Consider the following 27,825-nt stretch of genomic DNA (forward strand, 5'->3'; position numbering starts at 1 on the left):
AAAAAGAGACTTACCGGAGGAATGCAATCGAACAGGGAGTAAAAGGACAGGAAGGGCAGGAAGGATTGGAAATGAACAAGAACAATGTAAGAAAAGAAAGAGAAGAGAAGGTTGGGATAATCGATTAGGATATAATAATCATGGATGGATGGAAGTAAAAAGTGGATGATTCTGGCTGGTGGATCGGGAGACACCAACAGCTGGAAGTGTGGTTGGTTCGTCGGAAGGATGTAGTGTAGTGTAGTAGTTAGTACCTGTAGAGAGAGAGAGAGAGAGAGAGAGATGCTGTGGACTTTGCTTGTGGTGGAAGAGATCCAAGAAAGAAGACACTGATAAAATGACTGAAGCAAGACAGGAATGAAGCGATGAAGAAGGAGATTAGAAAAGACTTGAGGGTGTGAAGATCTCCATCAAGTGTTGTTGATGACAGGTAGAAGGGATTCTGGGGAGAAAGGGATAGACGAAAGAACAAGGAAGAACTTGAAAATGCGTCTCTCAAGGGCGAGAAGATGAGAGAAGGGAGAGATTGAGAGTCAATTCGGCAAGAAAAGAAGTTGGAGATGATGGAAAGAAGGAGAAGAAGAAGAAGAAGAAGAAGAGATGAGAAGAGATGAGATGAGGATGGGAGTTGAATCTTGTAGAGGAATTTTGACTGGGTCCCGGAGTCCGCTACCTAACAGTCACTAAGGGTGGCGCCGAATCCTTTACACAGAAGACAACTCAACCTCCTTCATATTTAGTAGAAAGAATTGAGATAGAGCAAGTGTCTCCTGGGAGGTGGATAGAAAGAGGAGACAAGGAGAGGAATTATTGATCTACCTATACCTCTCCTCTAGCTACTTTGAATCTCCAAGATGCTGGAATCTTCATCGTATCAAACGCACGCGACCCGATTCTGTGTCCTGGCAAGACTACAAGCTCAGTGACCCGGTTGAGTACATATAAAATAGGACAAGAAACCCAATGCTCATCACTAGAATCTGAATGTCCGTTCTATCCGACCAGACCTATTCACTCCAACGCCTATACAACTCTGATTACTGACAATAGATCCAGTACTGGAGAGAGTAGTATCTGGTACATTTCATACATCCAGTCGAGATGAATCTGTACGGATATAGATAGATAGATATAAGATACAGTAGTTACTACCTACCTGATTACTATTTAAATGTACACCTTTCCATGCATATGTAGGTCAACCGTCAGGAATCCTTATAGATCGGTATTACCGGTAACGCAATACATAAATTACGATCGACTGGACTCCACAATCTCCATCCGCAACTTTCTTACCTAGGTAGATTTCCCACATACACTGTGTGTATAAACCACCACCACCACCACCACAGCACAATAAATTAAGAAAGAAAGAAAGAAAGAAAGAAAGAAAGAAAGAAACAATGCCAACTAAACAACCCTCCCCCTCCGACTTCCCCCCCTCCCTAACATTCACCCTCACCCCTCCACAACAACCACCACAACGACGACCCCCCCCCAACATCCTCCTCCTCCTCCACGGCCTCGGCGACACCCTGCCCCCCTACACAGCCCTCGCGAAAGCCCTCAACCTCCCCGAAACCACCGTGCTCGCAATCCAAGCCCCGCACGCCCTCCCATTCGATCTCCCCGGTTTCCACTGGGGCGACGACATCACCTTCGACGCCCGCTCCGGCGCCCTGGACATGGACAGCGGCTTCGCAAGAGCCACGGGCTTTCTCGTCCGCGACGTGATTGGGGCTATCCTCGTGGGGAAATGCGGGTATGCCTTGCGCGACGTGCTGATTTGGGGACTGGGGCAGGGGGGGATGGTGGCGTTGGAGGTTGCGCGTGCGGTTGGGAATGCTGGTCCAAGCCCAAGCCCAAGCCCAAGAGAACTGGGAGGGGTTATTTCAATCGGGGCCCCGGTTTCGGCTTCGGTTTCTCGCGAGTCGGTGCTGGAGAAGCAGACGAAGACTAAGACGCCCGTGTTGCTGGTTTCAGGGCGCGATTCGGCGCGCCTGGCGGATTCGGCCGTCCGCCGGACAATGGACTTCTTTGAGTTTGTCGAGGTGCATGCGTATGCGAGGAAAGGGGATGTGATGCCCCGGAACCGCGACGAGATGACTCCCATCATGAGGTTTTTGGCGAGTAGGTTGCGCAGTTGGCAGGGGGTTCCCGAGGGGAGTGTAGAGATTTCTTAAAACTTTTTTTCTTCTTTTTATTTCATTTGGGGGGTTTACTCGTTGGAGTGGGTTGGAATGTTGGATACTTAGAGCGACAGGCGTATATGGGATGGATGGGATGTATGGTTACATTTTATGATTTATGCTAATGCTATGCTATGGAGTCGACTTAGTGTACATCTTCCAGCGCTTCTCTGGCTGCCGTGATGGCCATTCGCGCGTCACTTTGCGACACTGCAACCTCAGGTCTTCCGCCCTCGCGCACGGCGATGCGCAGCTGGTCTTCCGTCTCCAGGAGAGATCTCCGGCCGTCCTCCAGTACCTCTTCCTCCCAGAACCCGCGGGCCGCTTCCCATTTCCGCTGCTGCCGGCGTAGGGAGTAGATTAGTCCGACCGCCGTGATCGTGCATGCCTCGTAGACGGAGGCTGTTGGTACAGAAACGTATGTCAGTGCGGAAAGCGCGGAGGTCAGTGTGGTCGTCGACAGGCTGAAAAGGACGAGTCGCTGTGCCAATGCCTGCAGCGAAGGCACTGTAGTTTCCAGGAGGCGCGCGCGACTCTTGGTGATTTGGGTCGGCCACTGCGCTTCTTCCTCCTTGGGCTCCACGAGGGCGACGGCAACAACCTCGCTGTTGCCGTCTGTTGGCTCGCGGGGGAAAGGAACAGTGGTCTGTTGTTTCTGCAGACCGGCCTGTTCGAGCTGACCAGCGGTCCAGATGACCTCCTTCTCAGCCCGGCAGAGGTATTTCTTCTCCAGAATCTCAGACGTGATCATGCCCACATCATCGACCCGCCAGAACAGCTTCCACCATGCCAGACCGCTCCACGACTTACTGGCGAAGCCTTCTTCAAGCGCGCTCCGGAGCTCCGTATGAGCCCTCTCGGCCCAAGTCGACACGGACCGATCCATGCTTTCCCGAGCTGCCTCCGACACAGACGCGGCCTCTAGTTCCTGGGCCTTTCTTGCTTCTTCAAAGGCTACCCCTTGCTCTGCCGTATCGATGAGCGATGTAATCAACGATCTCAAGGAGACATCGAGAGACCCTTCCTTAGCCCGCAAAGACGACAGCCATTCCACCACCGGCTGCACCCCACTACTATTCCACCCACGCTCGTACAGAGTCGCATTCTGCACGGACTCACGGAACTTCGCCAAAGCCTCATCCGCCTTCCTCGTATCCACAAACGCAATCCGATCATTGTTGGCCTGCGGCCTGGAGACGGCCATCTCAACAGCAGCGTAGACCGAATCCGCCTCCTTCTTGAGATCGGATCGAGCAATCAACCCACTGTACGCAAGTAGCCCATCGACCCCGGAAGCGCACACGATGCTCCGGTGAACAGGATATCGCACCATATTATGTCGCCCGGAGTGCGAAGTCTGAATCGTCACCGTCGGCACAAGAAACGTATCCGCAGTCAATTGCGCACCGGATATATCGGCCCCAGCGCCTAAACTCGTAACCAGGATTTCCAAATTGCCCTTTTCCAAAATAGACGACGGCACCGAAATGGTAGGTAGAAGATTATTCGGGATAGATTCTGAGACTTGGCCGTATCTGTATCTGTCAGCGCTTCTCCTCCTGTATATAGCAACTATCCCAGAACCAAAAAAAAAAGGACGGAAAGAAAGTGGAGGCGAAATACCGAATCAACAACCCCCTCTCTAAATCCATATCCATATCCAACTCCAACCCTTCCATGCCCCCCTTCACATCTATAACATCCTCCCAGTCCTCTCTCCCCTTCAACGGATCCGCAAGTAAAAGACGCACGAGCTTCCTCGCCGCAGCCACATCATTCAACCCGAGAACTACCAACCTCAATTAGCCCAACACACCACGCAGCACACTAAAAAGAAGTAACAAAAAAGGAACGATAATCGAAACAGGGGGATACAAACCCGCAACTCGAATCAACGGCTCCTCCGACTCCAACCCCCGCAGAGCCAACTGCAACCGGCTCAGATTCACCTGCTCCGTAGCAACATCTTGGATCCGCGCAAGAGACTCATACAGGGTCCTCAGGCGCGGCGGCACATGGCGCGCGGTATGCGGGACAGGCGAGGCGGTGGAAAAGAGACGGCGGCCTGCAAGGCTGGTGGTGGTGGTGGTGGCGGTTGATGATGATGCTTCCGGGGTGCGTAGACTCCGAGAAGATTGCAGATGTGGTTGTGTGCGAGAAGAGACCCGACGCGTGGGGAGCGAGGATGATGATGATGATGATGATGATGATCGCTGTCGAACGGCGCACGAGGGGCAGTAGAAGAGGTTCTTTGCGTCCCCTGTATGCGGCAGGCTCTTTGCGAGCGAGCCGCGGAGTCTGGGAGGCATTGGCCGATTGGTGCTTGGGTGTGAGGGTTTGGCGGGAGTTGCAGGAAATCCGGCGAAGCTTTTTAGTATGTATTCGGGATTATTATCGGATGAAGTTGGGATTAATCGGTCTTGGCGCGGATATCGTGCCCGTGATCGCCAACCCTCATCGACCCTTTTTTTTTTTTTTTTTTTTTTTTCTTTAATTGTATATAATGGGGATTTATTGGTTATGAAATAATAGGTTTGAAGTGGATTCGTGTGTATAATTCATCAACTCATAGATAGCCAGCGTCTCAGACGTTTGGCACAAAGTGCGGTACAATTATGGCCTCCCGATCTTGCTTCTTCCATAATAATACCCAATACAGTGTTCGATTCTCCCATCTGACCAAAGAAGAAAAAGCAGACACGAAAAGGGTGGGAATCCAGATCAAACCAAACCGGCACGGTCCGCTAGGCGTACATATACTTAGGTATCCCCATTCCCCAAACATTTTGTCCCCTAGTCCCTTTGTGTCGGATACAGAACCGGCGGCGCTTCTATACAGGTCCGGAATCACCAGACTACAAAAAGCAAAGGAGTTTCAAAAGAAAAAAAAAAAAAAAACAAACTCGTCATTAGAAGGAATGCTGGATTGATATGGAAATGGCTCAATGTGGGTCTTTCATTTTTCATGCTTCTCGAGACTCCCGAGCGGCGTCCCGCTGTCGACGAGGTTTACCTGATCCAGCCGACCTGCAATTTGTTAGCGCGATTCTATACTTTGGTTTCCCCAAAAAGAACTCACATGCTGATCCGTCGCGCAACTGTGGCTAGCCCAGCGTCGTTGTCTGCTTCTTGCTGAGCACGCTCGAGAGCAATCCGTCTCTCCTCTTCACTCCGTCGAAACACCTCCTCCTGGCTTGGCGGCAAACGCTCGTTCTGCAAATCAACCTTACGAGCATCCTCAAAATTGTTGATAGCCTGTTTGATACCCTCGGCCCCCAGCATCAGAGTACCCGCAGGGAGACGACCTCCGGCGGCGGTCTTGAGCTCGGTAACCCGCTCAGACTCTTCACGCAGCACCTGGAAGACACGAGAGAGACGGCCAATGGCAAGAATCTTGTTCTTGATAGCCCGTCGCTTGAACTCGCTGCTTTCGACATCCATGGGCATCGGGGGAGAAGAAGGTCCGGGAGGTGAAGTGGAAGTGGGTGTCTCGTCTTCCAGCTCCTCTTTCGAGCAGGTGTTGAGAATGGCGATAAGCATATCCGTGATTTTCTCACCCACGAAGGGCAGTGACCACGTGAAAACGTCCATGAAATTCGGCAGCCAGTAAGGGTGAGGGGTGCAATTGAATTGTCGGATATTCATGACGTTATTTTCGTACTTCAGAACAGCGGCCTTATTATTGTACACGTCAAGATAGTTGGGAGCGCTGAAGATAGTCATGACACTAGGGAAACCTGTCGTCCGTGTCTTGCGGTACATGCGATAGCCAGCATCCTGGGCTTCGTGAGCGCGAATCACAGAAAGCAGGTTGTTCTTCTCTAGGAAAGCACAGGCGGCGGGATAGGAGAAGAAGTACGAGCAACCGCGAACGTTGTTGTGAATAAAGTAGTCGCCGGTTTTTTCCTGGCCAAAATCTTCCAACGGGTCGGCCCAGAGGATGTCGCACATAAGGCCGTGAGTTGGGGGTTCTCTAAACCGATCAATCTATTGACCCCGGTCAGCACTTTCATCCAGCAAAAATCGCCAAGGAGGTTCGTATCATCCTACCGATTTGATGTCTTCCAGCGTGTGCAATTCAGGGCTGAGACCTCCGTGGATACAGAGAAATTGCTTGTTCATAACCGCTGCCAGCGGCAACGAGCAGAAAGACTCGATGCAGGCTTCATAAATACGTTCACTGTACTTGTGCTTACATTCCAGCTTAAAGGTGAAGTAGTCCGTCAAGTGTCGGCATTCGTGGTTGCCTCGGAGCAACCAGAGCGTATTGGGATACCAGATCTTCAGGGCCCAGAGGTAGAGAACACACTAAAAAGAGTAAGAAATGACTGCCAGGCGACAAATACGGCAAGAGATCCGAGAATCGGGAAACTCACCTCAATACTGAAATAACCACGGTCAACGTAATCGCCCAGGAACAGATAGCGGGTTTCTGAAGGGTCTCCTCCGACCTCGAACAATTTCATCAAATCGTAGTATTGACCATGGACGTCACCGCACACGGTGATGGGCGCATCCATCTCCAGCAAATTGGGCTCCGCCCTCAACAGCTGCGTACCGGCATGTATAATCCATAGCGCCTGATCCTCAGTTAGACGACCTTCCCGATAAAAGTGCTGTTTGAGAAACTGCAGATTCGGCTTCGATGGGTCCTCGGGCGACCAAAACTGGTCATCCGACGGGGTGTTTAACGCCGGCGCTTGCACCTCTGGAGAATCGCAGAGAGTTAAGTAATTAGAACGGAGTCTAGGCTAGTGTACAAAACACGCTCACAAGCATATTGCCGACTACATACCTTTAACTACTCGTTCTAGGGTGGACACCTGGGTGCCATCCTCCATAACATGCAAGGTGAAGTCAATCTCCGGCACTGGCTTCTTATCCGTCACAGCACGCGCGATGTTCCGATCCATCGTGAGCAATGGTGAGCAATCTTGGACTAGAGAAAATCACAAGAACCGAGAGCCCCGGTGGATGGATCAAGAGGAATGGAGAAAAGGGAAGGGGGAGAAGTAGAGAAAAGGGGGAGAGGAAGGAAAGGAGGTTGTTGGTGTTGTCTGGTGGTGGTAGTAGTGGTGGGGTTAAGCGCGGCGGAGTTTTGGGACACACGAGAACAGACTAGAGACAACCAGGATTCAGCCAGGAACGAACAGGTTGGAAACAGTCGGGAGCTGAAGATCGTCACGCGATGGGATCTCCACTTGATCAAAAAGAAAAATTCGAAGTTGAAGTCGAGACTAGGAAGTAAGAAGTTAGAGGAGAGAGAGAGAGCAAGAGCGAAGAGAGGGACGGACCCTTATGAGTGTGGAGGGAGCTGAAAAGGCTGCAGAAAAGCCTTATTCCACAGAGATATTACTAGTTAGTTAGTTACTATACTAGTTCAAGTTGGAGTCCCTGCACATAAGATGATGACAGGTAAAAGATGAATCTGGCCTGAGAACAGTTGCATGCGATTATTAAGGACCAACGCGGGGGAAAACATCATCCATATATACATATCCACACCACCCTTTCCTTTCCTTTCCTTTCCCTACTAAATCATGTATGAATCATATCGTATGTTTCTTTCTTTCTTTTTCTTTCTTATAGTCTTAACTAACTCAAATAGGCCCCCATCCACTCCTCGCCCAGGTCCCTCTGACCGTCTCCCCCTTCATCAACCTTCCCACCACGGTGACTCTCCCGTACACCTACCGATCCGTTCCTTCTACTCTTCCTCCCTCTGTCACAGTTGACCCCAGCAATCCCGGCACGAAACCGCGTTATGTTGTTTCCTCTAGCGGTGAGCATGCTGCCTCACCCGAGGATATCCTAGCTTCGTGCAAGGCGCTCGAGCAACACCTAAATAAAACAAAAAGCGACGCACATAAGGCGATTAGGCAATGGGAGGAGTCGATATCTGCGCGAGAACTTGCAGAGAAACGTCGGGTTGCGCCCGGGTGGCTGGATCGGGATGAGAAACTTCTGCAACCAAGTAATGCGCCGGGGAGCCGACTCTCGCAAAGCCAGCCCACAAGTCTCCTAGATAGTGCTTCTATCGATCCGGGTGCATCCAAGTTACCTTCTATGGCTCCGCGCGATGACGGTCAAGAACTAGATCGAGCGTTTGGGGGACTTGACGTGAAATGAACCCTCCTCGAATTCGGACGCGGCTTTTGTTAAAGTGCCAGTTGGTTATTTCGGAACAGTCCTGAAACATGCAGGACCCCAAACTCGCTATGATCCAGAAGAATATCGACATCATCACTGTATTCGGTGGCAGGACATGTAATCGCTGCCTCGTGGCCCTTCGATTACGAACCACAAGCAACAACGCTGTCGTGGCTATTGTTTCAGCTAGAGAGCAGAGCAGCGACAGGAAGACTCTGGAGAACGATGGGAAATGGGATGCTCCCAGTAGAATTCTGTATCACAGGAACAGAATAGCTATCGCTGCCTAATTAAGTTGCAGCTCACATGCGTCCCTGGGCCACAATATGTATGTCTCGGTGTGTATAGCGGGAGCAATTGACAGACAAATATCTTATTTAGCCTCACCTTATCATGTATAAATCATTTAAATATGCCCCGTATAATTATCAACATTCGTACCTCCTAGGCCGTAAGAACTGTAAGTACATCTATAAGCAATAGTAAAAGCAAAGCTTCCGCCGCTCTTCTCCCCGCCCAAGCTCCAACCAAAAAAACCTCGCTCAACTTTTCCGCTCCAAACTCTCACAACCTCTGAACCACCCCAGACCACCCTCGAATCCTCATTATACAGAGAACAGGGGGCAAAAAAAAAAAAAAAAAGTCACTATGGAATCGCTCACCACACCCCCCGAGACCTCCTCCTTCATCGCCCTCTCCGTCCACCAGTCGCGCACCCCAGACTCCTTCCACTCGGGCCCCGCAATCTTGCACTACCACAGCTCCCACTGCAAACTGGTCATCCTCGACCGCGACCTTATTTCCTCGCCACCATTGAACGCTCTTCGCGGAGCAGCAGCAGCAGCAGCAGCAGCAGTAAACGGAAATGATCAGGCCGAGACAGAGACCAGCGAAGCAGGGACTGAAATCGTCATCGATGGACTTGATATATGGGTGACGTCGGAGTATGCATACCTTGCTGCGTTTCCAGTCCCTGTCCTTTTTGAATCTGCCCTGAAGACACTTCGATAGAGATAACCCCAACCAACCAGCTAACCCGTGCTAGTAAATTCCTCGTCTACAACCCCTCGACTTCATACGGCGTCTCAATCACCTACCCATCGATCTCTCTCCATGCAATCCAGCGCCTGAGTCTCCCTGCCCAAGACCAAGTCCAAGGTCTCTACATGCAGATTACAAAACCGCCTGCCTCCTCCTCCTACCCGCAGGCATCTGACGAAGAGGAAAGCATCACGATGACTCTTGTTCCTCCTCCTCCTGCTGCATCCTCCTCGTCGTCCTCCTCCGAAACGAAACCCGAAACCACAACTACAACGACTACGACTATGTCCAGTACCGGTGCTGGTACTAGTACTAGTACACCGGACATCGAACAACCAGAACCAGAGTCAGAAACACCAACCCAAGCCCTGTACACTGCCGTCTCTGCCTGCTCAAACCTACACCCGGACCCAATCGAAGAAGCCGAAGAGCAGGGCGACGGGGCCGCATTCGCATCTGGTCTTGTCTTCCCCGGGAGTATGGAGGGTGGTCTGCCGCCTCCGATGGATGGGAGCTCGGGCTGGATTACGGCGGAGAACATGCACGAGTATTTCGATGAACAGGGAAATTGGATTGGGGGTGGTGGTGAGGAGGAGGAGGAGGAGGAACCGAGCTTCGCCTTGGGTCCTGGGGCGGGGACTGTACGGCCTCGAGGGGAGGAGGACGGGGAAGGGGAAGGGGAAGGCGAGGGGAATGCCAATGGGGATGGAGCTATGAATGGGGTTGAGGAGACGAAGTGGAGGAGGACTGATTGACTGATGGATCCATCCTATGTTACGATCCTCGTCTATCTTGCTAGCTAGCTAGGTAGGTTCGCTGGAACGATAAAAAGTAGTTTATTTTGATAGAGCATTGGTTCCGTTGTGTGGATGAGTTATACTGTAGCTATGTTAATGCTTAGTTGCCATGAGACAGGGGAAAGGATGGATTCAATTACGCTATTTAGGACATATTAGCCCAGCTACTCTGGATAAAAATTGATATACAACAAAGTCGAACTCAAGGCCGAAGGAAAATAATATCGCATTGAATCCTAACGTAAACACCGCTCAAGTCAAACTCCGTACATATCCCTCATCAACATTTAGAAAAAAGAGAAAAAAAAATATTACCGGCATATGCTACTTCAAAATCCATTTTCTGCATCAAACCCAAACCTACAGAGTACTTTGTTTCACTCCTTCAGGAACCCGTCTCCGTCATACAGGCTGCCGGGTGTGGCGGCACCGATTCCCAACCCGACTGTTTTCCGCGTGGGCGTGGTGACACTCTGTCGGGACTTTTTGTAGCTCGACATGCGCGACATCCTTTCGGCTTGGTTGCGGCTCTTGGGACGCTCAATTGCCTGGGGTGACGTGTCGCCGTGCAATTCTGCAGGGCCCGAGGCAAGAGAGACGGTAGATCGCCGGGTGGCAGGAGGTTTCATATTTTTGTCCTCCCAGATCGGCACAATGACTCCGTTGGGCGGGCCTGCGGCTTTGGGAGAGCACCAGATGGTTGACGAGGCTTTATCGCAGTGGCTGGCTCGTTTCTTACTGGCTTGGTATCGTGGCGGCGGAGGATCCCTAGCTTCGCTCTTTACTCGGCGTAGGGTATCTACTGGCTTCGGGGATGGGTTCTTGAGACTAGGGTTGCGTGGAGGGCGATCTAATCGACGCAGTGGTTCCATGTCTTCTTCGCGTGAAATGAGTGATTGACAGTTGTTTCGCGCGGGCTTTCCCGGTTGGCTGCGAGGTCCCATCACGATGGAACGACGGGGCGAGTTTTCGATTCTAGTGGGCGACGTATCGTAATCTGGCACCATCCACACGGTGGGGGTTTTCGCTGGCGAGGGTGTGTGTGAGAGAGTTCCTTCATCGACTGTCGTGGGTAAGCATGTGAGGATCTCGGGCAAAGTCTTCTCCATTCCCATGGTTGTGTCGGGTTGCATTTGCTTCCTCTTTTTCGCCGGACTGCTGCAAGCACCAGCCTGACCCTCGTTGGAAGCCTCGACAATTCGCGAGGAAGGGCGATCTCTCTGAGAATCCTGGAGACTGCTCCGGCTCATAGACATGGCAGAGACACTAGAGTTGCGCGAGATATTAGAGGCTGATAAGTCAGAGATTTCTGACCTGCGTGGGTCGAGATCGTCTTGCTCCTCGGGCTCCTCAACCATTGGAGAGAAAGCAGGCCCGCCAAATGTTATAGGAGGGTGGATAGAGATCCGAACACAGTTCTGTCGCCTGTGTCCTTTTCGTGGCCCACTACCGCCTTTTAGGGCTGATGTCAAAGGGGGTTTAGACTGGATATTTGATGTTTGCAAGGCGGTTTCTTGCCAGAAGAAGCTGCTCGCCCTTCTTCCTGGACCATGCGAATTGCTTGTGAGGCTCTGCGAGGTAGCTGTTCCACTGTAGAACGGGTCGTTTGCTCTACGGGGGCTTCCATGCAAGGAATGTCGCTGCAGCTGACTGAAATGAGGTAGGAGGGCCGCGTTACGACCAACAGTATTCAAAGGTGGGATTCGGTTCAAATCGAGATACGGTAATGGCGAAGCATTTCCTCTAGTCTGTTTAGTGTATAAAGACTCACTCCTCCTCGGAGGCGGGCCTATTCGTTCCATGGAATGTGTAGGGCTTCGGGCAGTTAAGCTGCGCCGAGGGGAGGCACGTTCCGATTCCAGCCTTTGACCTTCAAATGTGGGTGGAGAAGAAGGGAATGTGAAGGCTGATTGTGCTGCATTAGCTGTCGAGAAGTTTTTTCGGTCATACTCCCTACCGACGTCATTCGCACTGAATGGAACAAAGGTAGGGCAAGGTGGCAAGGCAGGCGAGGTGAGACTGCCCTCCAAGATAGTCGACGTTCTTCTACTGTCGTCTAAAATTGAACTATCTGCAGTTTCGAGACTCAATGATGAAAGCCGCATGGAGTCGTTCTTCGAAAGACGGAAACGATTCGGAGGATATGCACAAGGAGGAGGAGGCACTGGTTGTTCTGGCATAGAACCAGCGGTTTGAGACGCAATGCTACCTCCGCGAACCCTGGCAGATCCTGGTCCAAAGCTTTCATAGTGATCCTCCAGAACAGGGAAGAGACTCCCAGATCGTTCTCTCTGGTGAATTAACGGCCAAACACCGGAGAAAGGTCGAATGGTGGCATCTGCAGGGGGTGCAGGGGGCTGCTCGTCTTCTCTCTCCGGTGTCTGTCTGGGGGTTATTTCTGTTGGTAGCTCTAGAGCACCATCCACCGCTGAAATCGGCATCTCATCTTTGGAAATGGACATCTTTGACGAAGGTGAGCTTTCAGTAGTTTCCGTCAACGTCGTTAGAGGACTCGGGTACTTTGGTAGGAGTAAAGCTTTAGATTGTCGTTTGGATTTTGACTTCGAAGAAGAAAGAGAGAAGCTACGGGGTTTCTCTACCAGCGGTATCGGGGTTTTGATATCCCCTACTGGCAGAATGAGGCTCTCTCTCGAAGTCAATAGTCCCCATTCATTGGGTTTCCCGTATGGCAACTGGCCGTATTGCCTCAAAGCGGTCCCTTCTTCACGGGATAGCTCTGTCAACGTTTCAGCGGGAAAGCTTTGGAGGCCGTGAGCATATCGGCCTTGTCTATGCCGAGCTATCGTGAGGGACACCCTTTCCTGGCGGATCTTGACCCACACAATTGTAATCACCACTGCAGAAACCAAAAAGACCACCGAGCAGCTAACGGCAATCGCAACGACAGATGTCAGTGCCAACATGATGTTGTTCTCCTCGCGCCTGTTCCCTAGAAACCAAACAAATCACACTCACTCTCCTGCAAGCAAGGAACAAGCAAGTTGGGTCACCCCTCGGCTGAGGTTGTTTGATTCGTGCCTCCCTTCCTTTCCCTTGCCTCAGCCTTATTCTCCTGGTCGAAAAGGGTATTTATGTCTGTGCACTTGCGTCCGGGAAAGGATGCGGCGATATTGACAGGTTGTAGCCTTCTGGCAGCGCCAACAGTCAAAATCCGGGGAGACGAGAGCGCACGAGGCAGAAAGCAGACATGGACATGATGATGGTGGATGGAAGCGGGAGAGAGGCATCTTTGAGAAAGGGCGATGGCGTTTGTTGTGGAAGAGCAGAGGAATGTGGCCGCATTGTCTCCAAGGGCGTGAGGAATGCGAGGATGAATTGATAAATCCATCCCTTGAGAGCTTCAGCCGGGTAGATGACCTGGACAGAATAGCATAGAGGCATTATTCATAACTTTACCGTATCCAATGGATGTATTTGATTTTCCATGAAGGAGACAGCCAAGCCCGGTTGATTGGGGTCGGGACCCCGAGGGTATACAGAGGCATTGATACTCCGTACAGTAATACGATTCATAAGCGAGCCACAGGGCCCTTGACTAAGAAGCGGGGGGAAAAAGAAGGACAAAAAAAAAAAAGAGAAAGAAAGGACGCATGAATCCAAGTCATGCGCATCTTCCATCTCGACAGTCAATGCAGAGCCTCGGTGTGAAAGTGTCAGGTCATGCATGGCTCCTGACCTGGAGTCGATGCAGGCACTAGTGAAGACTGCACGGCAGAAGAGGTAGGAGCGAAATTGAGCCATTGGCGGGAGACGGCGCGATAAATCACTTTTGGGACAAACAAAACCCAACGTCTAGAATCACCTGGACCGGGTGGTGTCATTAAGTTGCGGATTTTCCGGTGTAGAAGGAGGTCAATCCAGCGCTCGAAGCTCGAAATTTGAGCCAACTATGAAGGTGATTACCCGATTCGGTAAGTATCACGGGACTCCAGAGTCACGCGGCCGGATAAATATGAAGCCGACTCCACCCACCCCACGTCGGAATTACCGAATCGGGCAGCGGAATCGAGCGGAGGTTGGCGGTTATTGTTGAGTTGCGAGTTGATATGTTGCGATTCAATTGCATAATTGGGGGGAAATAATAATAATAATAATAAACGGGAACCGTCTCGAAGCCTTCCCGGTTACATCATGGAAGTGGATGGGGATTCTCTCCCCTGTCTCTCTTTATTGTCCGGCCATTTGGTTGTAGGAGGAGGGGAAGCTCTGGGGCTGCATAGCATCATTATCCACCGAACCAAAGATGAGGTACGTACCTAGGTACTACCAAGTATCTACTCTACAGGATGATCCATCAGGTTTGAATAGCCTTTTTTGGTGCTAATGTGGGTAGGTGGTGAATCAGCGAAGTGAAGTAACTAACTAACTAACTAAAATAAAGCAAGTGAAGAGGTGAGTGATATGATGGTGGGGTTATTTCAAGCTGTCTGCGTGTTCTTGTGCCTAAGTAGTAGTAGTAGTACCTTTGACGCTCTCTGCCAATTGATATAAAAGAGACCCCTCAGTCCTGATTTCCACTTTTCTTTCTCTTACATTTTCATCATCTTCTTCTTCCCTCCGCATTCTTAACCTCTTTTCCCTTTCCATTTTGTATATCTTATTTCCTCTACCTTACCCCCTACCTTACCCCAAAATATAGCAACAATGGCCAGCATGCCTATCAACGCGGCCGGACATTTCGTCCATGGAAACACGGTGGCCCCCGCACACCCCAGTCTGATGTCCATGTTCTCTCTCAAGGGCAAGACTGCTATCGTGACCGGTGCTGGTGCTGGTATTGGTCTTGCTGTTGCGGAGGGTTTGGCTGAAGCCGGTGCCAACGTTGCCTTCTGGTGGAACAGCAACGCCAAGTGCCCTGAACGAGCAGCAGCAATTGGTGCTAAGTATGGTGTCCAGAGTAAGTCCTATTCTATTGTCTCTACAAGAAAGTCTCTTATGGATCCCGTTTTGACTGACGCCTTTCCCCCAGCCAAGGCTTACAAGGTTAACATCACCGATGCCGAGGACGTCAAGAAGGCCGTCGACCAGTGCGTGAAGGACTTTAATGGTCGCCTGGATGTCTTTATCGCCAACGCTGGTATCCCCTGGACTCAGGGTCCTATGGTGGACGGCCCTCTCAGCCACTACTCGGACGTCGTGGACATCGATCTGAACGGTACCTACTACTGCGCCAAGTACGCTTCTTACTACTGGAGGAAACAGAAGGAAGAGGGTGTCGACCTCTTCGGCAACAAGCTCACCAACTTCACCTACGGAAGCTTTGTTGCGACCGCCTCCATGAGCGGCCACATCGTCAACTTCCCCCAGTTGCAGGCTGCCTACAATGCTGCTAAGTCTGGCGTCATCCACTTGTGTAAGTTTTGCATAATTTCGGTTCTTTTTTTTTTTTTTTTTTTTTCCCAAACCCGCGGAAGCGGAGTCTACGACAGAATGAGCAAATTTGGGCTGACCTACTTTCTAGGCAAATCCTTCGCTGTCGAATGGGTCAAGTTCGCTCGCGCCAACACCGTGTCGCCCGGCTACATCGCAACCGAGATCTCCAACTTCGTGCCCAAGGAGACCAAGGATATCTGGCGGGACAAGATCCCCATGGGCCGTGAGGGAGAGGCGGAGGAGCTCAAGGGTGCCTACCTGTACCTCGCGTCGGATGCCTCCAGCTACACTACGGGGGCGGATCTCATTGTGGATGGTGGCTACTGTGCCCCATAAATTAAACTCCAAATCATTACCTCACGAGAATCATTTTGCATTTTTTTTATTTATTTTTTTTTATTATTTGCTTTGAAGGTGAATTGGTTATTGAATGATAAACCATAGATATGAATAGAAAATGACCTACATAACATGACCATACCTAGGTATATATATATCTACATACGTACATATATCTACATATATATTCTAGAATTTTTTTAAATTATTTGTATTCTGTACTATGTACAAATACCAAAAAAAAAAAAAACAAAAAAAAAAACAATATACTTCCAGTGGCGTATGGCCAGACCTCTATACAGAGTATACTGTCGCCCAGGGTCCAAATGCCAACAAAGCCTTGCAGCCAAAATTCAGTATTTCTTATCACTTTTAGCGACTTTAGCGGGGGGGGGGGAGAGGAGGGGGCGCGCATTCTGCGTGACATAAAAAAGAAAAGAAAGAAAACAGACCGACCGAGACATGGAAATGGAAGATTCTTTCAAGATCTGAACTGAATACACCTAATTTCACACCGCTCCTACCTACAGAGTAACAGAGTACTCCATAGTCCATACAGGAGATAAATCATGCATGCAACCTCTCAAAGCCCCGAACAGCCACATCAACAAACCAATGTATCCACCACCCCTCCATTGGGCCCTCCATGGCCATTTGTCTCTGCTCTTCCCACGTCGACGGTGGTGGGGACGCGGGTTCACGAATCTCTCGGAGGATGGAGGTTTCGGGATCAAAATGGTCTGAGGGGGGGGGGGGAGGAGTCGTACTACTACTGCTGCTACTCCTACTCTTACTGGTAGAACCAGTAGAAGTAATAGAAGTAATAGAAGTAGGAAGAGGAAGAGTAAGATGACCACCGTCATCAGCGCAGTTGGCGTCGCCAATCCCGGAACGATTAGCAGCCGGGTTCGGATCGAGATTGGTAGAGGATGATAATTCCATCTGGGTTCTGCATTTCTGTGTTAGAGGATGATTTCAGGTCAAAGAAGAAGAGAGACATACAGGTTGTCTGGTGCAAGAGAAGTGTATCTGGGTTGCCGACCGGGACAGAAACAGGAGAATGAGATGCTTTTGCGGTGTAGCCAGAGCATCAACAGGAGTGAGATGGAGAGACAGATTGCAGGGAATAGAGCAATGATCCAGGGTTCAGACATGATTATTTTTTACTCTATGATTGGGTTGATGGTCTGATTAATAGACCGAGACTAGATAAGTTTTATACTGTTTCTTCGACGAGTATTCACTCTCACCTTGTGTTATGTTTGATTCCCTTTGAATCTGAATATGTTCTTTGTAGGTTTTATGTATAGCATTGCTAGCTTGTCAATCAATAGTTCAGTCAACATAGCATTGTATAGATCCAGACCTTACTTTCTATCATATACATAGTTATCAATACCAATGGAGAAAGAACAAGCCTTCCTAGGTAGATTGATACTCTTCTAACCCAGCATACAAAGCCTCTTTCATATAAGGATATACACTTAGATACTGAGGGATGGAAAGCTATCTATATAAACCTCCCCTCTGTCCCATCCCAGTCTACCAAGCCCAACCACATCTCTATACTAAGAAGACCCATCATTAGCCTCAACAGATTAGCCATTAGCCATTAGCTATAGATCGGTATTAGGGCACGATGCCTCAACGTCCCTCCTCGTCTTCGCTCGATTGTTCTTCTTCACCTTCTCTTTCCTCCTCCTCCTCCTCCTCCTCCTCGCCTCCTACCTCTCCTACCTCTCCCACCTCAACCCATATCAACCACCACCATCGGAAACCAACCCCTTCCAACAAAGACCCAACGACAAAAGCCAGCGCAGATCCTGCACGCTCAGCCATATCCCGATCCGCAGCGCACTTCACACGCAGCTGTTGTCCCAGTCCCAGTCCCAGTCCGACACATGGGTCCGGTCTTACTACTACTACTACTACTACTACTACTACTACTACTACTACTAGCACTAGCACCAGTATCTGGACCGGAAACGGAACCGGAAACGGAAAAATCCAAGGACAACAAGGCACCGAGGACCCATTTACGTTACCGTCTCCAATGGGCTCGCCAACATGCAGTCAAATTTCGGCGCGGGGGACGACGGGGAAGCGCGTGGATGTTCCTCCTGTTGCTGGGGTTTGTTCTGGATCTGGGTCTGGGGCCGAGAGAGAGAACAACACCGGTTCGTTGTTGTTCGCTGGGGCGTCCGAGGACGATGGAAACCCCGCGTTGCAGAGCCGAGAGCGGGTTCTGGCTTGGTTGGATGGCGAGAACGACGACGTTTTGAAGGGTCGGTTTCGGGCCTTTAGGCGCGGGGCTGTTTCAGAGCAAGGCGGGCAGGTAGGTAGGTGCGGGATGGGATATATATACGGGGAGCTTATTGAGGGAGACGAGACTGGGACTGAATGGGACGGTGGAAGTACGTCATGAGATATTACCTAGGTAGGAGCTGGAACTGGAACTGGAACTTTTCATTCAACGGGAAAAAGGCTGCTTAAATACAAGATGCAGATGAATCGGCACATAACAGTGACTGATATAGCATAAACAGAGCCGCGGCGAGAGTATGTCGCGTTGCCTAGAGAAAGCCGAAATAGATCGTAGGTAGGTAGGCAGGCCTCCGTCGTGTCCATGACCAGGAGAAAAACCTTGGAAGAAACAGACAGAAAAAAAAAAAAAAGCAAAGAATAAACTGTATCGTACGATAAAGCTGCTCTTGGATCTTTCCAGAGGACGGTCGAAAAACGGGGTATAGATTCGATTCGGATGGTGGGATGTGGCACAGCCAATGTGTCCTCAGTGCCTGCTGCGGTCACAACTATGGCCGAGACTGGTATTCCAGCCAGTCAGACACCTTTCGTCAGCCTTTACGCCTTCTCTATCCCGGTCATCGGGGTATGTTGCGGCACATCGGGAATCGGCTGTTTGATGTCGGAGCGGTACTGCGCCTCACGAGGTCCAGGCGGCTGAGCTTCGCTCGTGTTCTTGCTGGGACGGTTGCGGCCGAGCCTCTCGCACCAGTGCTCGGCACTGACCAGGGTGTCGTTAACAACCCCGCTGACCTGCGACATCATATCCAGGCCTTCTTGCGCGAGAACCAGAATGCGCCGTGCGCCGTTAGTAGCATCAGAAGAGGCCGACTCGTCTTCGCAGGACGACGACGCCATCTGGAAACGGTGCGGGAGCGAGGTAAGATGGCGACGAACCAAATGTCGTGCATTCTCGGGGAGCGCTCCACCGGCATACTTGGAGACGACGTCGACCACTTGTTTTAGAGTGGAGAGCACATCCTGCTTGAGCGCCTGTATGCGCTGCGACAATTGCGTCTTGTTGGCGGCGTCCTTGTCGTCGCCATTCGCATCCCACTCCTTCAAAGTCTCTTGCAGGGCGACAATTGCCTTTCCAAGCCGTCCGTTGGCCCAGCGCAGCCAGGTAAGACAGTACTGCAAGCTGCGGAGAGACTCCTCGCTCATCGCGACTCCCAGTCCAGATGTTGAAATCATGAGCCGCGTCTGCCAAGTTCCCTGGCGGGTGGAGTTTTCCGGGCCGATGTCATCATAATTGGGTGATTTATCGTCGTCATACGGAGGCAGAGACTCATTGAGATATGGCCCCGGCGGGTTAGATATCTGATTGGCATCCATCCCGGCTCCCACGCCCCGTTCGAGATCTCCCCCAGTAGGATGCGGGTCGACGCCTACCTTCCGGCGTTTTGACCGATTGGGATCAGATGATGTGGATGCGTGTCTTTGCAGTGCCCACCGCAGACCACTCTCGACCCCAGTTTTTCGGCCGACGGTGTTGACGGTATTGGCAACGTTCGCAACGTGAGAACCGATATTGCGCTCGATAAACTCGGCGCCTGACTTGAAACGAGGCGAATATGATTTGGAGGAGGTGTACGCAGACACGGATCCACTGATCGCAGATGAAATGAAGGGGTGAGTGGAAGTTAATAGCGACAGTAGAGGCTCTGGCTGTGATGTGGATTCCGGAGGGATTGCGGAAGTTTGTTGCGCAGCCCTAGGCGAGGAGCCAAAGTCTGACCATTACGTATGAGTATACATCAGGGCCTAAATCGCATCGAGAACGACGATAACATCCAAAGAAAACGTGGGGTCAATACCTGTACGAAGTCCTTCGAGTGCTTGGGCGGCTTCGATATCATCCATTGACAAGACACTAGTCGCGCGACGAGAACGGTCTTCCGCCAGAGTTGTAGTATCAACTTCCATCATGCGGGCGGACACATTCTGGGAAATAGAAGAGAACGAAGAAGGGTGAGAGAAGGGAGCGAGCGACGCTGAAGCAGGAGCTGGAGAGTTACTACGAGTTGTCGTAGTCGTAGTCGTAGTCGTAGTCGTAGTAGTGGAGGAAGGATTGGCGGTGGCGTCTCGGACAGAGACAGAGGAGAGGGAGGAGTTTAGGGTCGCAATGCCATCTGAACAACGGTCCATACTTGCCCGGGGGCGAACCTTTCAGTTAAGGGAGAGGCCACTGGGTGATGATCGGGGGAGTAGTCAAAATATGGTATGGAGCTGGAGTGTGAGGGTGGTGAAGGAATGAATCCCTTGTGAGCGTAGGGGCCCGAGTCGAGCGATGGAGAGCTTTCACGTGAAGAAAATTTCCTTTTTTTTACCAGCAACCAGCCGGAGGAAGTTGGACTATCCACCAAGAGCAGACCACTGACCAAGAAGCGAATCTGGAGATGGGAAACTGTAGACCGAGAACGAGGTTCTGTCTCTCCCTGAATTTGGTTATGGGAGTGAGGCTTCGACATGGGGGATTCTAACTAGTATTCTCCATCACCATGATCTTCCTTGTTCTACAGAGTACTGATTATTATTAATGCACCTGGACCACGCTAGATTAACACTGTAACAAGTACACGCCATGCAGAATAGAGCTAATTGTGCTGATCGAAATCCTTTAACAATTCCGCAGCAGATAAAGCCTCACATTGTCACCTGCACCTGACATTCACATGCGGAGAGCTGGGAAATCTGCATTTACTAGTTAACTACTCTAGATTTCCTTTGTCTGAGCTTGGTTCTTCCCCCCCCCCCCCCCCCTCTGGAATTTTCAAATACCATGTTTGGCATCCGGTTAGCTAAAGGAATAAATCAAATAATACTGAGAGAATCCCTCCATCTAGAATGACATCGACTCAGCTTTCTTTTTTCCCCTTCATTTGCCGCCTTTCCTGTTTTGGACGAATCATGAAAACTCATATCACAAAGTCTGGCATGTGATCGCTGCTTAGGTAAGTAATATACTATACCTATTTCTATTGGATCGTCAAATCTTTCCTCTTCTGTCACTTCCCCGCCTTGTCTGACTAATATACATAACTTCCTAAACAGGGTTAGTGGTCAACCGCTGATTTGCTTCACTCTTTCTCTTTTGGGATTCTCTCGGGGTCACATGGTAACACATGCTGGTGGAAATCCCAATTAACTTTACGCAGTTCATGGTAGAGCATGGGATGGAAAGGTAGGAAGGTACTCCGTAGGTGCCGTATAAATCATCAATATTTACCCAAGCTCTCAATACATGTATGCTAAAACATGTCGATATTTATTCTACAGACAATGAATCATCGGGGTCATAGTACCCTCCACGCCCCTGGGCCCCGTACAGCATCGCCTCAATCGCTTCATATCCTTCGTAGCTATCCATTTCCTCATTGAATTCCTCGTCCCCAGCATCCTGGGTTCTCAATCGTGCAATGACCTTCTGGTTGACTCGGTAGCATGCAAGGATTTCATGTGTGACGGTCCGAGATGAGAGATCCCTAGACTTAATCTGACAGAGGGTTTCGCCAAATGCACGGATAACAAAACTTGACTGGGGATATTTTCGGTACGTATACGACGCCATCAGTTCGAACCAGGCGGGTTGGCTATGCTGCCATATGTGAATTAGGGGGTGCGTTCCGACAGTCAGTGTCGGGGGTGGAATGGTTCGGGCCTGGTCGGCCGCCTCTAGACAACGCGGGGAGAAAGAGCCGTCAGGTCGGGAATGTAGACGGCACCAGCGGAAATAGAGATCATCTATTTCCCTTGCGGTTTCCTTAAGGACCCTATGCAGAGACCCGCCGCCGCCTTGGTTCCTGTCTATTGCGGCTGCTTCTTGGGCCTCTTTCCAAGGCCGAAGAAGGTCTTCGTCTCTCTGGTGTGCACTCTCTGTTTCGGGAAAGTCTTTCTCCAACTGCCTTAGGACCTCCTTTTGCTTAGGCTGTGCGACCTCGAACCGAATGAAATCGATAATATTGTTTCTGTTGTGTTTTCGCTGGGGGTTTTTATAGGCTGGTAGCTCACGCTGTATGGGGCTGATTTGCTTGCGGTACTGCTGCCAGGCTATCTCCGACAGCGTTACGCCCCCCTTGCGGCCGTCGACTAGATGGCTAAGTAGGTAGGAGAGTTCTATGGCCTTTCTCGAGTCAATCGATTCGTCATAGGATAGCTTTTCGTGCTCCACCGTGCACCGTCCTAAATTCGACAGCGTTAGGTTGAATGCAAATGAGCTTTCGAGAAATTCGTCTGTTGACTGGATTTCTCTCATTGGAACAGAATGCCTGGTGAGACCGAAATACTCTGGCGGGTAGTTCTCGATCCCACCCGGCGGGCTGGAGTTTTGAAATTTGCCGACAATGTTCTGGTCCCAGCAGATCCAGGGTGTATCCCCGTCATAGTCACCACCTGAGAGCATATCAGCCAACGGGATTTCCCCTGTGGTAGGAAATACAATGACGTCTTTAAAGTGACGGAGCTCCGGCTTCCACACAGCCTTTCGGCGCTGAATGTCAGACGGCAAATGGGCAGGGAGACGGCCAACAAGGACGTCCATTCCGTCCAACAGGTTATCTTCAAACTGGCCGTTGTCGTCTCGCCAGTTGGTGGAAAGCCCAAAGTGAACTTCGTCCTCCTTCAACACCCCGTACGGATCCGCAATGCAAAATGCATATGTGGATAAGGGCACTTCGATGTGCAATTCTTCTACATAACGTTTCAGTAGGGTCTCCAGACACCGTCTGAGCCGCTTGCGCAGAGGATAAAAGCTCCGGGGTGAAAAGCCAGCCTCCGAGAATCGAATTATGGTCTCAACATCATCAGTGGGCCACTGCTCTAACCGTCTCACACTCTGTAGCATAAAGCCAGCCCCGCTATCGGCCGTTGGCTTAAGCTTCTGGGCAAGACTGCGACAAACAATAGGACTGTTGGCCTTCAGAACCTCTTCAAACCCCTGTGCTGCAGTTTGGATACCAAGACGAGCAAGATCGGCAATGTAGCCCTTCACATGTCCTCCATGATCCAGAATTGCTAAAAGCTGGGTATTTAGATCTACAGGGTGTAACGGCTTGGACCATTTCACCACCTCAAATGTCAGCTGTTCGTCATCTACTGATCCCTGCCACTCCCGCGGGTGTGGTTTGATTTTTAATTGTGAATCAGAGATTTGGATCCAGACATTGTCGCCATCGGCTGAGATTTGTGACTGGTGTGTGTCTACCATCCACAGTCCTTTGGCACCGGCAATTCTCCCTTGGAAACCGCTAGGAGTGTTTCCAGATATTCCAAGAGAGTCACAAATTTTATTTGCAAGTTGTCTGGACATCAAAGCGCAGCCGTCATTCATGACGCGGGTGTTGGGGACATCTCTCAAATAGAGAATCTGCTTTGGTTTTAAAACAACCGTAGCGAACGTTTTTGAGAGGCCGATTGACATTCGTTGGAATAGCTTGAGGTTTGTCTGCTCAACGTTTGCAGTTGGGGACATGTGCCACTTGACAAGAGATTCCAAAGTCATACGAGTATGACTTTCAGCAGTCTCATGCGTGGGCGGGACTAAACGGTTGGAGGCGTGAAATTGGTGACTAAAGTCAATGCCGTCAATTGCGAAGAAATTGACTCTAAACCTTGGCTCTGCTTTGGTCTTCGTCTTTGACTTGGCATCTTCCACAAAGAACGGTTTCCACATCCTTCCCAGGAAGCGATGAACGTTCCGAGTCAGCCACAGTGCTATACCTTCGCGCAGAAGAGCAGGGTGGTCTGGGAGCCGAAGATAGTTAGGTGGCCGCGAGGGAGCGGGTATGGTTAGGCTGAGGAACCTGTCGGATCCAAAACGGCGATGGAACCGACAACTTCTCTCTGTCTTCAAGGGGTTCAGTTTCATTTTCAGAATACCCTTTTCAGATTCGGAGCACCAGTCGAGGTCTCCGGTCAGGACAACCACCTCTGAGTGCTTACTGGTTTTGAAGGTTCCAGAAGCAGCATCCCAAGCTTTACGGGATGGTTTCTCCGGTATAGATTTCCCATACCGTTGATTGTGACCTTCAATCCATTTCCAAAATTTATCGTATCCAAAAGAAATGCTGTCCCCAACCAGCATCTGTTTCAAATCAACTCCCCAGGCTCTGCCGATTCGTTCAAGTTCATAGCGATATAGAAGAGGAACCGAGGCCGGTAACGACTGCTCGTACGAGAACGGCCCGTTGCAGAGAAGTTCTTCCATTATTTCTCCCTCAGCGCAGTAGCGCGGCTCTCCAAGTGACCGTCCAGTAGCAGTGGAGTCCCTAGAAAGAGTTGCCTCTCCACCGAGCATATATGCATCTACGGAATCATTAGATGCGGATTCAGAATCTGCCATCGGGTCTGTCGCAAAGGTGATAGTCGAGTTAAAAGACGTCTGAAGGCCCTCATTCCGAGAATCAAACGCATAAGACACTGGATCTGTTGCAATGGTAGAGAAGCTGAGGTTTGGATTATCTTGCTCTGAAGTCACAGCTTCATAACGCCGGACCTTATCTGAAGCTGCCGTCAACCGTTCTAAAAATTTCGACACCTTCTTTGCGCTTTCCGCCGTCTTGGGCGTTTTGTGCATATGGATTGGATTTTCATCAACCCTGTCTGCTTCTCTCAAACCGACCCGCCCGGAGTTAGAATTCTTCACCGGCGAATTCGGCGCAGTCACAAACTCATCTGAGGATAAATCATTAGATAACCTCCTCTTCAACGGCCGCGCAACCAATTCGGCCTTATCCTCTTTCTCCTCTTCACCCTCAACGCCAACACTAGAATTCCTGAGCCGTGGGAAAGACCCCTTATCCACCATGTACAATTCATCATCAATCAACTGAACCAAATAAGCCAGTCTCTCTTTCTTCTCATGCTGCGTGACAATCGCACGCCCATTCCCATCCCTATTCCTCTTTCCAAGGCCTGCCGCCAGAGCAGGCAATGAATTCTTCTGAAACGTCGATCCAATCAAACCCACATTCGAGGCATTCCGTGAGCAAACCCATTCCTCGAAGCTATTGAGCACGCGATATATTTCTACACTCCGGTTATAATACAGCCGCTGCAAACCTCGGTAGCTGCGCCATTGCGGGGTGTCATGCCGATTTTCTGCAGGAGAGAAGAGCCGCGGATTTGGAATCTCGAGAGAGAATTGGTCGTTTATGGAGTCGATGATACGACTTAGCTCCTTGCCGCTTCTCGATGCTGGCGTTCTGGGTTGGTTCATTTCTTTCTTTTTCCTTTGTGTCTTGTAAAAATAGCCAGGTCTATTTCTTCAGTATATTGTATTCAAGTGGTATAATTACGTCGCCACCACCTAAGGAGCAGGCCACCTTTTTTTTTGTTGTTGGTGGTTGCGGCCGTTGCCAGGTGGAGAACGAACGAACGAGTACCGAAGTAAACCAACCCAAGAAGAATAATTCACGGGTTCTCCATGGCGGGCAACGAATTCGGGGGAAAGGATTTAACATGGAAAGAAACGAACAAAGAATTGAACTCGAAGAAGCAAATATGAGACGAGGAGGGGGAAACAGAGAGAAATTAAGTGGGTGATGGACGTGCAGGAGAAGTGGGCTTCCGAACTAGTAAAGTCCCTAGCAATTGGCTCGGCACAAACTACGCCAGTTCCTGTTGGTGCTCTTGTCGCTGGGGCTGCTTTTGCTGTCGTCCATATTATATATAACTATACTCCGGACGGAGTATATCATCAAGGATTGCATTTCTTCTTCTCCGGGAATCCGGGGGCATATGTCAGGCGAAAAAAAAAAAAAAAAAATATGATATTGGACTTTTGTGTATTGTCTGATCTATTGTTGTTTTAATTGGTCTGGTAGCACGTCAACTTTCAAGCGAGGCCGATTTATCAGATGGAACCCAATAACTATATCGGTTCCTAGGTTATTACCCTGGCTGGCTGTACTAGCAGACTCGTATAGAGAGGAAAAAGTACGGCGTTTATCGACGTCTTTCTGCCTTGCGATACGCCTGGACAAAGCATCCACGCAAAATCAGGCTGACGACAGGAATCATCATCATGCATTGGAAATCGCACCATTGTTTGCACTCCTGCTCGGTGAAATCATCTACCGGATCGCCCTCATATCAGCCATACTGGAATAGCACGATCCTGCCACGGGGTATTTTCCTGGGTTGGCGGGTTGTTAATTTGTTCCGTGCCACCTGGAGCAGTATCATGAACACTTTGAGTATTTGGGTTTGCCCATGGATAGGCCTTGATGGGTGGCATTTTCTTCTTGGCCACAGCCTTATATCCTAGAACTAGGCTGAAGTAAAGAGGAATCCCGAGGAAAGAGGTGACAATAGCACCAATGTTGGGGTTCGTGGAATTAGGTTCAGACAGCTCGATCCCTCTCATAATTGGCATTAGAAGGCAGCATACTAGAGCGATCGAGGAGCCAATTACCCCAAACGGTGCTTTGAATGGAAGTCCATCAATGTGATGAATCTTGCAAGCACGTACAAATGCTATGTGGACGATGAGAATAGATGTCCATGTTAGGGTATTGAACATGGTGACCATGTTTACAAAATAAGTCCAAAGAATTCCAGGTGCATTGGAAATGTTCAAATATGTTAGCGATGCGGAAACAGAACATACCCCTAAAGCATATACCGGTACGCCCTTGTTGTCTGTGTGACTTAAAAAGCTGGGGGCATTTTTGTCTAGGGAGAGTTCATATAGAATTCTGGTTGCCATACAAAGGGCCCTGCTTGCGGCGGACAAAACGAAAACGAGAATGAAGGCATTGAGGATATGTGGCACGGTAGAAATATGGGCTAATTGAACTGCCACAACGAATGCTGATGCAGCACTTTTTGGGTTGTCCTTGGTAAGTGCTAGGGAGTCCTCATCATATGGGATGGCCATCCCTAACAGAGTAACAAAGAGCACATTGAAAGCTAGGATTCGATAAAAAGTCTGCTTTACTGCTCTTGCTGCTGCTTTCCGTGGACTCTGCGTGTGCAGGAGAGACATTCCGAGAAGTTCGGTACCAAGGTAAGAGAAAGTGGTCGAAGGAACTGCTCTGAAAACAGCGTATATGATCCCCATAGCTGTTTTATTATCGACGTTCGCGAATGCCCCTGGTCTTTTCCAGTAGCGAAATCCCTTCCTCTGATGATCTGGGCCACCACCCAAAACTAGAACGAGGGACAGAATAATCAATCCAACCACAACTATAACCTTGAACGAGGATAAGAAAAACTCGAAGCGGCTCAAAAGTCGACTGAACTTATAGTTTACGCCGATAATTATGGCCAGAAATATTGTAATGTATGCCGCTGTTTCCCCAGATCTGAGGTCTCTCCAAAACTTGACCAACATTGTACCGGCCGTCAGCTGATTAGGTATGACCACCATATATTTCAGCCAGTATCTGCACATAGCGCCTTCTGGATTAGATCGAGTTCAATATGGAAATAATTTAAAAGGGGGGGGGGGGGGGGGGGCGCTTACATCCATCCTAATGTAAAGCCGAGTGACGGGCCACAGAATTGGACAGCATGACTAGGAACAGTTGATGGCTCGGAGGATGATGAAGCCACTTCTCCCAGAGCACAAAGGACGAGGAAGACTATAAGACCCACAAATGTGTGCGAAA

General features: G+C 50.1%; 10 protein-coding genes across 10 annotated transcripts; 5 read left to right on the forward strand and 5 right to left on the reverse strand.

Moving 5' to 3' along the window:
• Nucleotides 1–1,403: 1,403 nt before the first annotated feature.
• On the forward strand, nucleotides 1,404–2,183 carry P175DRAFT_0486386 (alpha/beta hydrolase; the record flags this gene model as incomplete). Its single annotated transcript, XM_040895618.1, has 1 exon — nucleotides 1,404–2,183. The coding sequence occupies one exon, from the start codon at nucleotides 1,404–1,406 to the stop codon at nucleotides 2,181–2,183; it is 780 nt and encodes a 259-aa protein (XP_040749148.1).
• A 151-nt stretch (nucleotides 2,184–2,334) lies between these two features.
• On the reverse strand, nucleotides 2,335–4,550 carry P175DRAFT_0486389 (uncharacterized protein; the record flags this gene model as incomplete). The annotated part of the gene is made up of 5 exons (XM_040895619.1): nucleotides 4,315–4,550; nucleotides 4,069–4,254; nucleotides 3,813–3,978; nucleotides 2,830–3,724; nucleotides 2,335–2,766 (listed from the first exon to the last, which is right to left on the reverse strand). The coding sequence occupies exons 1-5, from the start codon at nucleotides 4,496–4,498 to the stop codon at nucleotides 2,335–2,337; spliced, it is 1,863 nt and encodes a 620-aa protein (XP_040749149.1). The 5' UTR covers nucleotides 4,499–4,550.
• Nucleotides 4,551–4,697: 147 nt separating this feature from the next.
• Nucleotides 4,698–7,571, reverse strand: P175DRAFT_0504509 (uncharacterized protein). The gene is made up of 5 exons (XM_040897892.1): nucleotides 6,985–7,571; nucleotides 6,566–6,897; nucleotides 6,240–6,497; nucleotides 5,269–6,176; nucleotides 4,698–5,216 (listed from the first exon to the last, which is right to left on the reverse strand). Exons 1-5 carry the CDS (start codon nucleotides 7,100–7,102, stop codon nucleotides 5,153–5,155), a joined length of 1,680 nt encoding a protein of 559 aa, XP_040749150.1. The 5' UTR covers nucleotides 7,103–7,571; the 3' UTR covers nucleotides 4,698–5,152.
• Nucleotides 7,302–8,732, forward strand: P175DRAFT_0486396 (uncharacterized protein). The gene is made up of 2 exons (XM_040895620.1): nucleotides 7,302–7,745; nucleotides 7,798–8,732. Exons 1-2 carry the CDS (start codon nucleotides 7,730–7,732, stop codon nucleotides 8,316–8,318), a joined length of 537 nt encoding a protein of 178 aa, XP_040749151.1. The 5' UTR covers nucleotides 7,302–7,729; the 3' UTR covers nucleotides 8,319–8,732.
• Nucleotides 8,733–8,957: 225 nt separating this feature from the next.
• P175DRAFT_0560455 (Voldacs domain-containing protein) lies at nucleotides 8,958–10,381 on the forward strand. Its single transcript, XM_040900983.1, has 2 exons — nucleotides 8,958–9,283; nucleotides 9,385–10,381. Exons 1-2 carry the CDS (start codon nucleotides 8,988–8,990, stop codon nucleotides 10,133–10,135), a joined length of 1,047 nt encoding a protein of 348 aa, XP_040749152.1. The 5' UTR covers nucleotides 8,958–8,987; the 3' UTR covers nucleotides 10,136–10,381.
• Nucleotides 10,382–10,554: 173 nt separating this feature from the next.
• Nucleotides 10,555–13,535, reverse strand: P175DRAFT_0486403 (uncharacterized protein; the record flags this gene model as incomplete). The annotated part of the gene is made up of 2 exons (XM_040895621.1): nucleotides 13,282–13,535; nucleotides 10,555–13,120 (listed from the first exon to the last, which is right to left on the reverse strand). Exons 1-2 carry the CDS (start codon nucleotides 13,524–13,526, stop codon nucleotides 10,555–10,557), a joined length of 2,811 nt encoding a protein of 936 aa, XP_040749153.1. The 5' UTR covers nucleotides 13,527–13,535.
• Nucleotides 13,536–14,842: 1,307 nt separating this feature from the next.
• P175DRAFT_0445308 (putative carbonyl reductase) lies at nucleotides 14,843–15,907 on the forward strand (the record flags this gene model as incomplete). The annotated part of the gene is made up of 3 exons (XM_040894274.1): nucleotides 14,843–15,095; nucleotides 15,168–15,551; nucleotides 15,660–15,907. The coding sequence occupies 3 exons, from the start codon at nucleotides 14,843–14,845 to the stop codon at nucleotides 15,905–15,907; spliced, it is 885 nt and encodes a 294-aa protein (XP_040749154.1).
• Nucleotides 15,908–17,357: 1,450 nt separating this feature from the next.
• Nucleotides 17,358–18,518, forward strand: P175DRAFT_0377528 (uncharacterized protein). The gene has a single exon (XM_040892960.1). It carries the CDS (start codon nucleotides 17,550–17,552, stop codon nucleotides 18,333–18,335), a length of 786 nt encoding a protein of 261 aa, XP_040749155.1. The 5' UTR covers nucleotides 17,358–17,549; the 3' UTR covers nucleotides 18,336–18,518.
• Nucleotides 18,519–18,778: 260 nt separating this feature from the next.
• On the reverse strand, nucleotides 18,779–20,275 carry P175DRAFT_0421850 (putative clock controled protein (Ccg-8); the record flags this gene model as incomplete). Its single annotated transcript, XM_040893107.1, has 2 exons — nucleotides 18,779–19,947; nucleotides 20,032–20,275. Coding segments are annotated over 2 exons (1,413 nt in total), but the record flags the coding sequence as incomplete, so codon positions are not given.
• Nucleotides 20,276–21,421: 1,146 nt separating this feature from the next.
• On the reverse strand, nucleotides 21,422–27,719 carry P175DRAFT_0486412 (RNA dependent RNA polymerase). The gene is made up of 2 exons (XM_040895622.1): nucleotides 27,681–27,719; nucleotides 21,422–25,436 (listed from the first exon to the last, which is right to left on the reverse strand). The coding sequence occupies exons 1-2, from the start codon at nucleotides 27,684–27,686 to the stop codon at nucleotides 21,483–21,485; spliced, it is 3,960 nt and encodes a 1,319-aa protein (XP_040749157.1). The 5' UTR covers nucleotides 27,687–27,719; the 3' UTR covers nucleotides 21,422–21,482.
• Between the last annotated feature and the right edge of the window lie 106 nt (nucleotides 27,720–27,825).

Source organism: Aspergillus ochraceoroseus (assembly GCF_002846915.1).
Source record: "Aspergillus ochraceoroseus IBT 24754 chromosome Unknown P175scaffold_9, whole genome shotgun sequence".
NCBI lineage: Eukaryota > Fungi > Ascomycota > Eurotiomycetes > Eurotiales > Aspergillaceae > Aspergillus > Aspergillus ochraceoroseus.